General features: G+C 43.5%; 1 protein-coding gene and 1 long non-coding RNA gene across 8 annotated transcripts in view; one reads left to right on the forward strand and one right to left on the reverse strand.

Moving 5' to 3' along the window:
• E2F8 (E2F transcription factor 8) overlaps positions 1-3,133 on the reverse strand; it is a 16,127-nt gene extending 12,994 nt beyond the window's left edge. The window contains exons 1-2 of one of the 7 annotated variants that reach the window (XM_039865561.1): positions 2,860-3,133; positions 1,566-1,691 (exon numbers count right to left, since the gene is read on the reverse strand). In XM_039865561.1, the coding sequence (XP_039721495.1) occupies positions 1,566-1,580 (15 nt within the window). In that variant the 5' untranslated portion in view covers positions 1,581-1,691; positions 2,860-3,133. Of the gene's footprint in view, positions 1-1,565; positions 1,692-1,948; positions 2,412-2,859 lie in introns of those variants that run through there. The other 6 variants (XM_039865564.1, XM_039865563.1, XM_039865560.1 and 3 more) reach the window with 6 other exon arrangements.
• On the forward strand, positions 2,715-16,689 carry LOC120604821 (uncharacterized). The gene is made up of 3 exons (XR_005653426.1): positions 2,715-2,982; positions 7,829-7,947; positions 13,781-16,689. It is a non-coding gene; the product is annotated as an uncharacterized LOC120604821 (long non-coding RNA).
• The last annotated feature ends 237 nt before the right edge of the window (positions 16,690-16,926 follow it).

The raw sequence follows: 16,926 nt of genomic DNA on the forward strand, positions 1-16,926 counted from the left end.
AAGCTAAACTTCCCATTTTTCATTTTGCAACGAAGCATGGACTTAATTTTTTTCACCTTCTGTTCCAAGGATTAAAGAAACTTTAAAACTTATAATTTTTTAACTTATGTTGAAATAATTTGAGATTTAGAGAAAGGTTGCAAAGATAACACAGAGAGGTGCCATATACCTTTTACTCAGCTTCCCCTAATAGGAGTGATAATTTAAGTGATCACAAACTTCTAGGAGTGACTTTTACTCATGACACTGTAATAAGGCCTCCATGGCAGAAACCATGTCCCATTCATCTGTGTATCCATCTAGCACAGTGACTGCAGGTTATAAGTGCTCGATAAAACACCACTGATGCATAAGAGTCAGAGAGCCAAGGAAATGAGTATGAGGGCTAGCATACGGTCAGATTTGTTGGCAAAATCCAGTAGGGAGCAAAATCCGGAGTGCCAAAGAGTAGAATTTCTGACCAGAAAAGTCTGTCCTTTAAATGTCTACTCCTTTACTCTTTAGATAAAATAAAATTAGTTATTCAAAGTCACAAAGCTACTTCCTGGCAGCAGGGGGCTGCCACTGAGACACAAGAGGATAAATTAAGAGCAGTTCATAAATAAGGCTAATGGAGACCAGGTTTCTTCTACTTTTGGACACTGGAGGCTTCACACATTATTCCTACTTTAAAGAAAATGCTTGGAATGGCAATAAGTGAAAGAATAGAAAGATGCACTAATTCTTCAGAGACTTTCGAAACAAATATTATTGGGGTTATTTTATATGCCTTAGGATTTATCAAGTGTTTTTCCATTTGTATTTTCAACAAATCAGTCTCATTCTGCAAAAGAGGACAGTCAGGCTGGGAGAGGTCACATAGGACCTGAATCCAAATCTCAATCCAACTCTGGTTTTCTTACATGGAAGTTGGTGTCAGAGATCCAGTGGGGGACCCTCCTGAGCATGTGCACCTGAGAAGTGCTAACCAAGACTGGGATATTTCTAAAGGCTATTGACCTTTGCCTCAGACTATCAAAGCAATAGCAATTCTCTTATTTGACTAATATCTAAAATTTAGGAAATTTCTTCATTTTAACCTAGCAGTAGCTAGACATTAATTAAGATACCCCCAAGGACAATTCTTTTGTAATTTTACAAAATGTTTTTCTCTCAAACAGTATTTGTAGCCCCCATACTTAAAGAAGGTGGTGATTTGGTAGAATATTATCTTAAAAATAAATCCAATCTCAAATTATGTCAAATGCCCTTTCTGAATTCCTTTTGTTCAAGAATTCTCAAAAATATCATAATGCAATGAACAACTTTTACTATTCTTAAAAATATGTTTTCTCTCTGCTTATCTCTTTGATTCTTCCACCAAACCTTTAAAAACTAGAAAGATTAACTCTGGGCAACTCTTCCCCTCTTCAAAAATTAAATTTCCCTTCCTTCTGGGTTTTCAGAGGCTAATGAAAAGGAGATGTGGCATCAATAAGATATTGGATATTGAAAAATTATGGAGTTAAACCTGGATGATATTGCATTTAAATATGCAATAATGAATACTGAAGTTAAAAAGGTACCTTTTCATTCTCCATCCTGTAAATTTCTCATACATTGAGTTTCTTTAAAAATGAAAATTCGGAAGTTCCTCCCAATATCCTGATGGTTCAAGCAGTCCAATCGATTATATTAAAAAGTTTAATATCCTTAAAGAAAAAAGGAAATAGAAAAATTAAAAAGTAAAAGCAGAAAATTCGTTGAAAATTTCTTTATGGACACCACAGGCTACTGAAACAAAGACTATTGAAAACTGACAAACTACATTTATATTTTATTTCCAACCAGAGATAGCTCCACTGGGCAGAAAGTTACATCAAACGCCAGTAAATTCCTTCAGCAAACCAATCCGCTGTCATGAGACTTCGAGCAACCCATAGAATTTCCAGTGACAGCCCTCTCTCACCTTTAGAGAAGGCAGGCCATTCTCCGGACCCCATCGAATGGAAAGTAGCAAGCATAAGCACCAACCTGTTCACAGATCAGGGCCCGAGACTGAGCTCGTGAGCCCAGGTTCTGGCTGAACAGACACAACCCCAAGTTCCTGGATAAAAGTCTGCATCTAGATGCCTGAATTTCTTTCCTGACACACACGTACTTAGGCTCAGCAGTAAAGTCTTGGGAAATAGCTTGATAGGAAACTTCCAAATTCGGTCCTTAAGCTTCAACCGTACTCTGGGCATTTAAAGAACGCCTTACGATTAAGACTTTTTATAAAGATTTCCCCAAAGATGCAAAGTACAATGCACTCGCTATTGGGGCGGCCAGTTCACGCCACGATGTTGGACCCCAGCATGGAAGGTTGCTTTTACTAAGGTGCCCAGGTACATTCTCGCAGGCGCCACACGCTCCGCGGCCTGCGCACTTCCCCCTCCGCCCGGCCAATTGCCCCTCCCCCAGGCCCAGTCCGCGCGCCGCCAGCCCGGCAGTTCTCCGACAGCATCTTCGAAGTTTCCAGGGCAACGATTCCCAACCAATCAGAGAGCCGGCTCCGGGCCCGCGATTGGCTGGCGGCGCCAGGGGCGGGCCCGGACCTTCCGCCTTCGATTTAAAAATTTGGCGCGGAAAGCCGGACCGTGGCCGGCACCGCCCCTTAGTTGCGCGGGGCTTGAGCGCGGGCAAACCCGCGCCCGGAACCACGGCATCCCCGCCCCTCCCCCTCGCTCGCCCCCTCCCCTCTGCGCGGGAGCTCAGCTCCTCCCTCCACGGCCCCCGGCGGAGCGAGAGGCGGGAAACGGCCGCCGCTGCCGCAGCCCTCCCGAGCCCTCTCCCAGTGCTAGGCTGGCCGGGCGCCGCTTCCCTCTGCGTCCCGCTGACCTGTCAATTCACCTCACGGTTGGAGCGGGCGGAGACTGAGCGGGGACTCTTCGGCACCTCTTCCCCGCTCAGGCTCTGGAGCCCGCAAGTCCGGCGGGCAGTCGGTCCTTACGCCACGCTGAGGTGGGTGCCAGAGGGAAACGCCGGGACCAGGTCTGGCGGGCCAGTGGGCGGGCCGAGGTAGCGTGACCGTCCAGGAGCAGTCAAGCCCCCGATTTGAAATTAACCCGCTCCCGGCGCGAGACGATCCCGCGGGCAGGGCGGGCCGCTCCCCTCCCCCACGCCCGCTCTTCCCGGCCTGGACCCCGCGCGCCAATCCGAGTCTCCGGACAGGAGCCCGCGGCGAATCACGGTGCAGGCACCGCCCCCCGGTCCCGCCTCTACGACGGTGTTGGGGGGGGAAAGTTCAGCAACTCACCTCCCCCCCTTTTTTTTTAAATTTGCAAACACCCCCTCTCCTCGCTCAAAGTTGGAAAATGAAGTTTTGCCCTCCCAGGGCACGCAGGCTAGGAAGCGGACGCTCTGCGATCCCCTACTCAGCACTAGATCCGCTCACCTGCCCTCCGGACCCCAGCTGGGACCATTCCCCTTTCCATCCCTGGCATGCATTATTGTGCTGTCCACCATCTGCCCCAAGGCTTCTAGAAATTGATGTTTAGAGGGAGAGGATGTCCATCTGCTCCCCAAACTCGATGGGCGCGCGGCCTTGGCCGAGACGTGAGAACTCAGGTGTATGAGAAGGAGGATTAAGATTGAAAACCCGCCAAGCTTTTTCTGGGCGTCCGCCGTTCCTTCTCTTGGTCTCCCACCCTCTCTTTTCTTCCTCCCTGTTTTACCTCGCTTTCCCTCTTTTTCCTGTTTCTGAGCCTCGAGCAGCTTTAGCATGGAATATTGTAGAGTTCTAGATTAACAGTAGAATCGGAAGACGCTCTAGTCCAACGCGCTCGTTTTTCCGACAGAGAAACTGAGGCCCGGGGCGGCAGCGGTGCCTGGATTGTTGGCTCCCTCGTTGGCTTGCTCCGCTGTTCTCTGCTTTAAAGCGTTTTCCCTTTTCTGGGGACCAGCGTTGGAGTTGGCGGGACCGCATGTAGTGCTCAACCACACCTAGATCAGGGCGCCCATATATCGACTATTTGATTTGAGCGCTTCCTCTTTTGCAATCTCACGTCCCTAAATTACAGCAATCCCAGGGCTATGATCCCGCAGTCCTATCTCATGCTATATGTCAATGAATCACTCAGTGCTGACTTGCTGCGCGGGACATTTATATATTCCCGGACGCGATATAAGGGTGGGGATGCTGTGATACTGAGGCTGCGGTCGCCGTGCGGCAGCGACTGGCCGTAGGGCCAGGGGTCCGGGCGGCAAGCGCTGGCTCTTACCCTGGGGGTACGCGATTTCAGGGCCCTCAAGGTGACCGCCTCAAACGGTTAGCGCCAGCGCCGGTGGTGTCTGTCCTCCCTTCGCAGTCAGCCGGGCGCGAGCCCGACCCGGCTTCAGGCAAGTGTTGCTCAAGAAAGCGCTTCTACCTGGAAGTGGGTTTTTGGCGTGATGCTGTGCAGAAGCGAGCGGTCGCCTATAGCTCTCAGATTTAAAACAAAGCAAAGGTCACTGAGCAGGGTTCCCAAACCGACGGCACGGAGCAGCGGTTCTTACGCAGCCCCAGTACACCTTTTCTGGAGCAAGGTGTGGTTAAAAATACATCCACAAAACTTGGGCAGTTGGTGCTTTTGCTTTAGCCACTATATATTTCACAGATTGTTGTGTTTCCTCTCCCCCCTCCTGGCGCCTATAGGAGTGGGCCTTTTCAATTCTGCCCCGCTTACTTTAATTTTTACAGCTGGGGAGCCCTTTTTAAAGGGGCTGTTTTTCAGAAGCAGCTGGTCTGTTCAGAGGCTGTGACTAATGCATTCACATCTGTGGTTTACAGGGCCATTCGTGCCCCAGGTGTCTTAGTGCCAAATACCTGTAGGGCAAACAGTGTAAGGAGCAGCCATCTATGGTGACACTGCACAGACGGCATCTCATTTAATACTCAGCACAGGCGTTAACCATGGGTTATGATTCAGAAAGAGAAGCAGAGCATTTTTAAGTAACAAATCCAAGGTGTCAGGGTAAGTGGCAGCACTGAGATTTGAAACTAAAGTTTATTCTTAAGGGCTTTTTACTGAAAGCCATTTTCTCTACTGCGCTGGTACTGGTCCTTACTTCCTTCCCAGGATAGTCGTGCCCATTTTATAGAGGAACAAACGGAAGCACTAAAAAATTTAAGTGATGGCCAAGTTAGCTACAGAGTCAGGATCATGATCCAGGTCTACCTGCTCTCAGTTCATTCCACTGGCTCTGAAAGTTCCTATGAAAGAAATGTTGGTGACATCATAAACATCTACCCCTCCCCTAACAAAACAAAATATAGAAAAACTGGGATATATAATTGATTTAATAACAATTGCCATATCTTATTGAAGCATGTGAAATTATAATCCATCTCACTATGATGAAAAGTAGCTCTATTAAGAATGAAATGATACAGTTTTGAAGTCTTAACCATTTCAAATAAAGGTAATGAAAAAAGCAAGCAAGCTGAAATTCTGCTCAACACTGTGTAGTGTGTCGATTTGAAATTCAGCACGAGTGTATAAGAAAGAAATATATTGAATACTTTTATGTATACTGCACAGCCAAAAAAGAAGGATGAGGGGATGGGTTGAAATATTTTTTTTCTTAGTTTCCCATCAAACGTGTTTTTCAGTTATTTGTTATGTAATCCAAGGGAATATTCGTGCTTTTGTTTCTGGTCTTTTGTTCACCATGTTGTGTAATCTGTGTCTCACTGAAGTTAGACCAGTTTTTTGACTCTGCTGCCACCCTTATGGCTTGTGCAACTTGGCGGGCTGATATGTAATACGTTCAGCACTAAGCAATAAAAAAAAGATTTCAGAGGTGAAGGGGAAGATTTCAGAGGTGAAGGCGTCGTTTGAGGTGTCTAGATTCGAAGGCAACTTTCAGGATTTTGGAATCATGTCCATTTTCAGCATCACCAGAGCCTCACACATGGGTTGTAAAAAGATTAGGCCCTTCCCCTGCTGACGGGGTGGCTGAGGGGCTAAGGAAGGAGTTGCTCTAGCTAGTGGGCTCCTAGACCTTTCCTTCTTGCTCTTTTGCCACCCATGCCTCTTAAGTGCTCCTGCCATGAGCTCTCTTTCCTGACCCGGTGGGGCAATACAGGGTTGTTCTTTTTCTGCAGCACATATAGGCACAGCCACTACAAAACAGCTGTCTAGAGCTTTAAATTACACAAATCCCTATGTACTAGGTTAGATTGCAGCTGCTCACAACTGTATCTCAGCCCTCCCCGGTCCTTTTAGCTGGTTGGTTACTTGACCCCAAATTTAATTGTGCTGAGTCCTATCTGGGCAGGTTTTAAAGAACGTGAAGACGAAAAGGGATGCAGGTCGGGGAGCATCTGAGAGCGGGCTTGTGCTGACCGTGGAGCTAGGCTGGTCAGCGCCTGCCCATAGCTGCAGCCCGGCTGTGTGTAAAGTCCTCTCCAGCTCTCCCGTGACTTCCTTGGGGAACTTCCTTCAACTGATGAGTGCTGGATGGGTATTTACAACCTCTGGACTCAGCTGCAGCAGGGACAGTTGTTGCCATTTATTGAGTAATTACCGTATCTGAATTTTTAAAGTGCTTTGGGGATAATAGAACACACAATACTAAGAACCCTTTTAAAGAATTGGGATCTCTGTTCTGTCCTCATTCTTACTGCATCATCTGATCTTAAAATTGTCATAGAGCTGAGGATCATGTAGACTTAGCACTTATCAGTGGATTGGAAGAACCCTTTTTTTCCAGACTCCAGAACATCAAAACAGCATATATACAGGAAGTGGGGGCAGGAATTTATTACATGAAAATTCGCAGTCAATGCTGGAATCCCATAACCTCCCTGATCAGTGATTGCTACCCTTTGCTTGAAGTCAGATAGTGAGGTGTAACTGTGCTGAGCCCCTTCAGGCAGATTGCTCACATCCTGTCCTGATCATAACCCTGTATATGCATCTCTGTTACAACACTCCTCCTACACCACTGCGAGCTCCTGAGGGCAGGGAGAGAGACTTTCTTCTCTCTCTCTCTCTCTCTCTCTCTCTCTCTCTCTCTCTCTCTCTCTCTCTCTCTCTCTCTCTCTCTCTCTCTCTCTACAATTGTGATGCCCAGCTGGATGCCTGACCCAGAACAGGGCCTTGAAAAATGTTTCTTGGTTGAATATGGTCCTAATCTTGGGCACCAACTCACCAAGTCCAGAGGATACTTTGTCTTTTAACCTCTTTATCTTCAGGACTAAGTTCAGTGCCTGGCACATACTTAGTGCTCAATAATGTTAGAAAAAAATGATCTCATGATTACCATCCCTTTAAAAATGTTTTTGCTTTAGCTAAGTACTATTTCCACCCCCGTTCCTTACCCCTGCCTTCCATTTTACCTATTTATTCACCGTAAGTATCCTGAATGCATAGTATTCTGAATGTCTGCTATGCTCCCAAGCCCTGAATTAGGTGTTCAGTGTATACAGGCGAATGAGAGTCAAAGTCCTTGCCCTTTTGGAATTTATAGTCAAGCAGTAGAACAGTGTCTGGCACAAAGTGTTAACTGCTGTTATTATTATTTACTATTTTCATTATCTTATTTTTTTCCTATAAATGTGAGACTTCTCTGCCACTCAATTTAGCAAACATCTTTTTTCTATGTCCTACCTCTACAATACTTTTTTTTTTTAGTTTTCTGTAGAAATTTGTTTTCCCCTAGGGACTCAAAATTTTTTTTTTTTTTTTCTTCCAGCCCCTGTGTATGGGTCACTCGCTCTGAGCCTAGGGACCAGCTACAGGACATGGTGGCTGCCTCAGATCACAGCGACAAAGCCAACCTTTCACTTACCGCTCTTCTTTCTCTCTGTCTTTTTCTTTTCCAGGGACATGGACTTCATTTGGACAAGTCGATTACTTTTCTGAGCCTTTCACACTACTGCTTCAGCGTCACTGGAGACAGCCTGGTTTCCCCTGGAAAGATCACTGAAGTCAGCTTAAGTGGGTTAGTTAAACTTCGGCAGGCTCTCGTTGGAGTCAGGAGCCAAGACGACAGAACGGGCTCCTGATCAGCCAAGTCAGGTGGGGTGGGGGGGTGAGGGGGCATCTCCCCAGAGGGTTACAGGAAGTAACCACGCCCTCTAATGACCTACTTCTTTCTCCAACAGGTTTCTTCTAACTCCGCGGCACTTGCCAATTCCCCTTCAAGTCATGGTTTTCAGGATCTGGTTTGACCTAATATAACTCATGATATTTAGATATATTATGGTAGAGTTTAACTGCTCACTGTAGTGCTTTACCATACAGTACAGAGATTGAATAGGATGTACATATTTAATTTTGTTGACAAAATACTTAGGATCTTCCAAAAGAAGTAGGTGGCTCTCTTCTCAGCTTTAATTGTATATGCTCACTAAAAACTCACAGTGTTTTTCAGTATGGAAATTGCTTGGAGTAACTGCATTTGAATTTGCCCACAAAATGGATCGTTCTACATGTGCTTTTTAAATAGCACTAAGCTTTGTTACAAATTCAGTCTTTGAAGTAAAAAATCTATAATTGTTTTCGAGTTAGTTCTAATACTATGAAATATTACTTTTCTATTAAAAAAGGGAAAGATATTTGGTAACCAAAATTTTTAGATGCTGGCTATGTTGGCATCATTGTGAGAATAATATATCTGTCATATTATAGATGGCTGCTTCCTAGAGAAACTTGGAGTCTAGAAATGGGGAGGCATTTTCTAGTAAGTTATCTTCCTTGATAGAGAGTAGGATGCAGATAAAAGGATTTTGGAGTGAAATAGACCTTGGACCAAAGCTCACCTCATCATTACATGACCTTAGGCAAATTTCTTAACCTCTCTGAGTCTCACTTTTTCCTTCTCACTAAAATGGGGATCAAAATACCCACCTTGAAGGGTTGTCGTGATGACTAGATGACATAAAGGATAGAAAGTGGTTAGCACAATGTTAGCACAGTACAGTAAGTACTCAGTAATAGTTATTACGTAGTATTATAATCCAGATGAATCAATATTCATTTTCGTTTTTATTTTTTTCTGGTTTTAATCACTCTGGGGAAAGAGATTCCCAATAGCCACATTGTTTGACCAGGAAAATGTTCCTCCTGACCCGCTGAGTCTGCATCCTCCGCCACTTTCTCCTGCCTCCCACCACCCCTGCTGCAGGGGCAGCTGTGCTCCGCTGTAGGAGAGGATGTCCAGTGTCTTTGGAAGCCTTACAACTAGAGGCCTGCTTTATCTATTTTTTTTGAGGACTTAATTTATAGAAATGCTTGAGGAAGACACATTGAAGAGGAAAAATACTCTAAGATAACATACTCTTATCTCTCAGTGGAGTTAGTAAGTGCATCATGATTTAAGGTTTCCCATCTAGTTTATTGGCTCTATTGGTACCTATTGCCTCTCCTGCTCTTTGTTTTTCTGTCTCTATGCTCTTCGCACACAAACAGGTTAATTACTCTAAGCACAGGCCTGGGCACAGAATTGGATTCAGTTAGTACTTGTCAACTGGCTTAGAACCCGAGCCTCTGGCTCTAGTCCTGCCTGTGATACCTGTTAGCTCTGTGATCTAGGGAAAACCATTTACCTCTATGAGCCTCAGTTTCCTCCTCTGTGAAAGAGGCTGCTAACGTCTGTGACATAAAGACTTCATTGATGCTGTGGGACCACCTGAGGCAACCTATGTAAACAAAGTTGGAAAACATTAATTGCGATTTGATGATACGGAAATAACCTCATTAATATGTTCAGATCTCTTGCTAGCTTATTAATTTCCACAGTAGTCACTGTCATGTGCTGTGTGATCTTTGTTAAAATCGTTCCACTCCTCTGAGCTCTAGCTGTCCCTCCTGTGACATGGGAGAGTAGACTTGATTACTCGAATCTTTCAACATTGCATCATTTTCTGCTGATGCTGAGCTTCCCTTGGAAATTGGAAAAACCACAGGCTTTGATGTTTGACAGGCTGAGGTCAATCCCCTGCTTCACAGGTTGCTGTCTTTTTGTCTTTCTGAACCCATAAAGGATTATCTCAGAGGGTTCTGGGTATTTTTGAAAACTAACAGTAGTTTGGCTGATGGGTAATTTTGCCTGCAATAAGACATTAGCTGTGAGCAGAATTCTGTAGTGACGGTGAATGGATCAGGCCAAGATTCAGGTCTATAATTAACAAACTCCAGTGGCCCACATGATAGAACTAGTTTGCTTTTTCGCATGTTGAATTTTTGTTGCCTAAATGACAGTGCTCCAAGAGCTGAGAATGGTTTATTGGTCCTCCTTGTCGTTGGTTCTGCTGCTCTCAAGGTGTGGCTCAAGCATTGCAGACAGATCTGCCCCCTACCCTGGCCCCTGGCCCAGTGGTGTGCAGCTGTGTCAACAGGCTTTTGAAGTTCACACACATCAGCTGACTGGTCAGCAGCCCCTAGGATCATCTCCACGACCCTTGCCACAGGAGATCAGGAAAGATGTGTGAAAGTTGGTATTGCTTGAGAGGTAGGAGAAGGAAAATGATGAGGTTCTTGATGAAAATACAGGAGAAATTTACCCAAATTCATGATCCAATTTCATCAATAGGATCTGAGATTGTTCCTCACTGCTCTCTGCTTCTGGCTCAAAATCAATACAATGAGCTGGTTTGCTTTAATCTGACCCAAATGAGTGCCAACCAGTGCTTCTGTGGGGCTTTAGAGACCGTATGTTGGTGATGCTGGTGGTTCTGCAAGATCTGGAAAGAGCTTCTGAATCATCAAAACATGAATAAACCACATTCAAGAGAATTTGAATGTTGAGTATTACTTATTTGTTTATTTTTTTGTATTCTCTATTTAGGGGCATTGGGAGTCTTTTTTTCAGCGTTTACTGAGAGCTCCCTATGGGGTAGGCACTTTGCAGGTGCTTTACATGATTATCACGTTCTCTCATTTAATCTTCACTGTGTCCCTAGAAGTATGTTGTTTTTGTTCCTGTTTTGCAAATGAGGAAAGCTCTGGGAGGTTAAAACTGGCTGAGGGTAACACAGCTGGTCAATGGCATAGCAGGGATCCCTAGCTGCCTGACGCAAGCCCTTGTTCAGTACTTCTACTCTGTGGTGCCTCCTACTGGTAGAGCTTTGTTTGGATAATGTGCTGGGTAACTAGGAATCAGAATCTGCGGGAGACTAGCAAGCCTCTGCACATTCTCTTCATCACTGAGTCTTGTCAGTTTGTCCGTCCCATTTCTCTTGCATTTCTTTTCGTTCTTACCCTTGTTTCTGCACACTTGGACTATTGCAGTAGCCTCCCAGCTCACACTGCCACCAGTCTTTTCTTTTTCCATCCTTTCTGCTCACCCTGCCAGACTCATCTTCTTTAACACTATTTTGTTCTAAAATGTTTCAATTAAAATGTCCCAGGGACTCTCTGTGGTTCAAGGATAAAGCCTTGGGCTTGACATCAAGAGCCTCCCCCGCCCTCAACCCACCATCCTTGATTGACTTCAAAGCTGCTTTCTATCCTTACCCATCACTTCTGGCAATAACTGGATGTTGCCTTGGATTTTCTGAGTTCAGCATCTTTGCCCATGAGGTGTCCCTTGCCTGGAATGTTGCACATCTTTCCGCCCAGCCTCCCCTCTGTTAAAATCTCATTGCGGCCTAGCTGAAGTGGCCTGTCTTCAGTGAAGCTTTCTCCAGCTGCTTTTCAGGAATGATGACCCCTTGAACATTTTATAATACTCAAATAGTACATCTCACATATTGCTTCACTGCAGTTATTTGTGTATTTCCTCCCTAATCCTAATGTGAAGATGGAATCTCTGTGTGTGTGTGCGTGTGTGTATCCTTCCTACAGCCATTGTCATTAGCTTAGTGCCTTGCACATTGTGGGCCCTTATTTGGTTGAATGAATGAACTAATGAACAGGGAAAACCAGCTAGCAAGAAACCAGACAGTGTTCTTTGTGCTTTTGTAGGTAATAATTTCTTTAATCTTTATAACTTCTCTAAGAGATAGGTGATATTATTGTCCTCAAAATAGAGATGAGGAAACCAGGGCACAGCAAGCTGAATTAACTTGTCAAAGAATTAGCAATAGACCCAGAATTGAAATCCAAGCAGTCTGCCTCCAGAACTTAGGTTCTCACTGTGGCTACTTCTCTAGGATTCTTTTTACTTCTCCATGGAAGGTGCTGCAGGACAATAGGTCACCTCACATAAGAGCTACTTCATGGGCTTATAGAGTTATCATTTGTGGCATGTTCAAGAGAGTCTGATAATGGTTAGGATACAACCTTTCTTCTCTAACCATGTGCAATGCAAATTGATGAGTCAATATAACCAGCCCCGAGTGCTGGAGTTCCCCAGGTAACAGGTGCTATGTAAAACTGAAGCATGTTTTCCATGTCCTATTAAACATGATAACTTCATTACACAGTAGTCAGACTATGGGCCTGGGACGCCTACAACACTCCACTTTAGGTGTGAGATGATTACTTGATTAATAATCCTAATCGGCCTCCTGCACAAACCCTATGTTTATCATTCCCGTTTCATAATTAACTTTTATATTTTCCTTAACTTTACAACTCATTATGTGTACCAGAGTGACTGCAAACCCATATTTATCTAATTTAGCAAACATTTGCATGTGCTGCAATTAGACTCACATGTTGTATGATCAACGTCCTTTGCTAATTGCATAATTTTTCTGCATTTAATCGTCAGATGGCATCCTTCATTTTTTTTTTTTTTTTTTTGTCTATGTGGTTTGCTGCTAGTTGTGAGCTGCATGTGGAATTTCAGACTGAGGCACACACTATTACAGAACCAAAGACATTGTAGAGCTGGAGGAATTACCTTCCTTATTTACAGGTGAAGAAAGAAAGGCCCAAGAAAGAGAAGGCACTCCCCTATCCAAATGGCTCATTATTAAGAGTTCCTGAACCGTGAAAGAATGAATATATCTGCGAAGGACATTTCCCAAACCATTCCAGTGTAGAAATTCCGTGAAATTCTTGACAAATAGCTTGGAGCTTGACTCTAGACTCAAGATTAGGCTGGGCCTAAAAGAAATCAGGTTATAGGCAAGCAAGGATCAAGATATTCCTAAATTGTAACCCTTAGCGATTGTTTATCGGCTTTGGGCTGCTTATTGCCAGCAGATATTTCATTATAAGGAAGGCTGGCAAAATTCTTCCCTTCTACCTCTTTATGTAAAATTTTTTGTTCCTCTAGAAAGCTAGATCAGAAGAGAGTGGAAGGTTTATCCAGGAATCAGGGATTAGCATAGAAAGAATCAGAATATTAAGAGCTGAGTGGAAACTCAAAGATCTTCTGGTCTTTGTTTTATAATGAAGCCCAGAGGGCCATATCTAAAGTCACAAAGTTGGTTGGTTGCAGATCTGAGACTCACATCTCTGTCTTTACTCACAGTCCAGGTTTTTCTTACTACAGTGCTCTGCTAATGAGACCAAGAGGATGTGGTATGCCTTGACTCCTCGAATTCCCTCCTTCCCTCTTGTATATAGAGCCTGGAAGTATTAAACTGGGATGTAGATATGCAGAAGCTCAGCTCTTGATCTTGGCTGGTACGAAAGGGCTAGAGAAGGGGATTACCTGCATGGAGAAAGCACTTGCTCCCCACTGTGGAGATTTTGACCTCAGAAGATTTAAGAGAAGGCAATGGAGTCCAACACAGTACTGGCCCAGTGTAGGGACTCTACTGATATTTGCAGAATTAATGTGTGCATTGGAAGAGGGATGAGGATGGAATGATGACGTCAGAAAGATAAGAGCAAGCTAGCTATTGCCACTTGCATTTTTTTGTTTGTTTGTTTGGAAGGCCGAGGAAACCATGAGAGACCTGTCACAATGGATTTCATCTCTTCATCTGCCTGGGAAGAAGGACTTGGTCATTAATGTGGAAGCACTAAGAATCATCGGAGCTGGAGAGTATAGTCCAATGGTGAGCTCAGAAGAGGATAATGGCTACTGGCCCCTGCCACATCTCCAGACCTGGGAAGCCATGTCACTGCTGCTGACAGCAATAGGAATGCCCTGTTTTTGAACCCCTAGCAGCCAGGGCATATTTTTACGATGACACTTGCCACTCTGTCAGATATGCCCTTTGTATCTCCTGGCTCCTAACACAATGTCTAGGGAATAGTAGGGGCTCAGTAAATGTATATTGAATGAATGAATATATGGATTGTACTCTGTTGAAATGTGTGGCTGTCATCAAGTCAGCAGAGAGAGAACACAGGGAATGGCCAAAGTAGTATTAAAATATTTTAATAGCCTATATTGATGGACCAGAGCAATAAAATAAAATTTACCTAGTGCAAATGTAACTTAAAGTCTACATTTAGTTAGTTTAAAAAAAAATCAATTGCCTAAAGAGTGGATGATGCCTGAAGGGGTGCAGTCCATATTTTAAAAAGTCAGTAGTGGGTAAATCTTACTAGGCTCTAAGCTCGATGTGAAGTAAGAGTGTGATGTAGCTGCTAAAACGGGGTTGGATTCCGTAAGTATAAACTGGGTCTAGATCAATGCAGGTGACATTCCCTGTAGCTTTTGAACTCGCTCAGGTCACAAGTGGGGCATGACGTTCATTTGAGTTTCTATTATTAGCCATACCTTAACTCGGGGCCAGTGCTTTAGTTTCTAAAGTGTTTTACCAGGCATTATCTTGTTACATTGGCCTAATAAGATGGTTTATATACTGGCAAGAGCAAGCTAACTTGCTCAAGGTCACTTAGCTGGTGAGTGTCAGAGCACTGCCTTCTGACCCCTTTTCTGCTACATCATGCCACTTTTATGTGGACCAGAGCCCCTGCTGTGCAGCATCTAAAAGCAAGGCCGGCATGATGCTTGTCAAGTGCTGGCAACAGTGGACATGCTCAGATGGGCACTTCGCCATCAGGCAGCCCGACAGTGATGCCTCAGAAACCACTTTTCCTAACTCGGGAGGACTTTGACATCCGTAAGCACAGTGACCCTGGCCTGTTTCAAAATCAACAACAGAAAAACATCAAACATCACCTCACCTCTAAATGAGGCCTGGAAAGGACAAATCTCCATTTTCTGCTCTTCAGATCTTATGGAAAGGATTTGTGAGCCGGGTTGTAAAATAGGAAGAGGAAAGGGAAAAGCGCTGAAATCTGTCAGGTGCCTATTAACTGTCTGAGTCAAGACATTTCACATTTAATTGAGTTTCCTGTTCTTAACACAGTACCTGTCTCTGCAGCCTCACTGCTCACCCTGGTCACCATTTGACTGCTCTACTTCCTGGCGTTGGGCTGTCATAATAATCCCTCACATCCATTGGTTTTCCCCAATGGTTATTTTATCCACTTTCCCAAAGCCTGCAAAGAAAAAAAAAATGTATGATCTTATATGTGGAATCTAAAAAAGTTTAATACATAGAAGCAGAGTGTAAAATGGTGCTTACCAGGGGTAGGGACTGGGGTGATATTGGTCAAAGGGTACAAAGTTGCAATGATGTAAGATGAGTAAGTCTCATGATGTTGAGATGATGTTAATCGGCTTGACTAGTAATCATTTCACTATCTGCATATCAAATCATCATTTTTATTAAAAAAAAAAGGCAAACAAAAAAGAGGTGGGTAGGACAGAGATTATTCCCTCATTTCACAATGACACACAAGAATGCTCTTCCATCCTTTTGTCCATTCAGTCATCATCCATCCATCCATCCATCTATCCATCCTTTTATTCATTCTACTTTTTATTAAACTAGTCCTATAGCCTAAGGTCTGTGTAATGCACTAGGGAAGCAAAAATGTCTGGCAAGCTATTGGGAGCCATATATAAACTCATAATAAAAAGAGGTTATCATTATAAGTAGGGGCTTATAAATAGGAAGGCCATGCTTTCAGGTGGTGTGGTGGTGGGCTGTCATTGCAGATCTTGACCAGTAGGTGGTGTTCTGGGTTCCAGGAGGCTCAAGAGCCTTTTTCAGACTTCCAGGCCAAGCTTTCATTTTATATTCATCACCGTACTTAAAATCAGATTCTAAGTCATAACATTGAAAGGCTGTATTCAATTTGATTTTAATTCCATTTATTTGCCCTTAATTGTCCCATGCCTTTCTAAAAATGGTCAAATTAAATCTAGTGTCAGGGCTTTCTGGGTAAGTGAAAGACATATCCAGGAAATTTGGACTCCTAAATAAATTAGCATCTCCAGTGACTGGTACTAGGTCCCAGATTCCTTTCTTAGGAAATGCTCGTGAAAAGTTAATACTATTGGGTAAATATGTGGAAGAATACACTTTAAGATGTTAGTTATGATATCTCCCAGTGATGGGAATAGAGATGGTTTTTGTTTTGTTCTTTATGCTTGTACTTTATTCATTTTTTACAGTGAGTGTATATTAATCTTTTTGTTTGTCTTTAGTTTTTCATTGAAGTATAACCCACGAATGGAAAAGTATGCAAATCTTAAGCAGCTGGATCTATATATTTATATGCATGTGCAACCTATACCCAGGTTAAGATACACATTGTTAAAACCCCAAAAAGTTCCCTCATGTCCTTTCTCAGTAACCCTCCTTACTCTTGCCCCCTGCCCGCCAAGAATCACTATTCTATCACCATAGATTACTTTTAAGTATTTTTGAACTTTATATATATGGAATCATACAGGATATCTTCTTTTGTATCTGGATTCTTATTCAATATTATTTCTTTAAGTTGATGTGTATGAATACATAAAAACTCACCAATCTGTTCCGTTGTGTGTAGGAGAAGTCTGTTCTTTTTCATTGGTATATAGTATTCTGTTGTGTGAGTATATTGCAGGTGTATATTTTTATAATCAAAAAAATTACTAAAAATGATTAAATATAGACATGGAAACCTCTTCCTTACTGAAGGCCAAGGAAACATTTCAACTGCAAGTTAGTCCTCAGAGTACATGGATTAATACAGCCATGCGGGCATTAACTTGGGCACAGAGGCACAAGGT

This window comes from Pteropus medius, unplaced genomic scaffold, assembly GCF_902729225.1.
Source record: "Pteropus medius unplaced genomic scaffold, Ma_sr-lr_union100, whole genome shotgun sequence".
NCBI lineage: Eukaryota > Metazoa > Chordata > Mammalia > Chiroptera > Pteropodidae > Pteropus > Pteropus medius.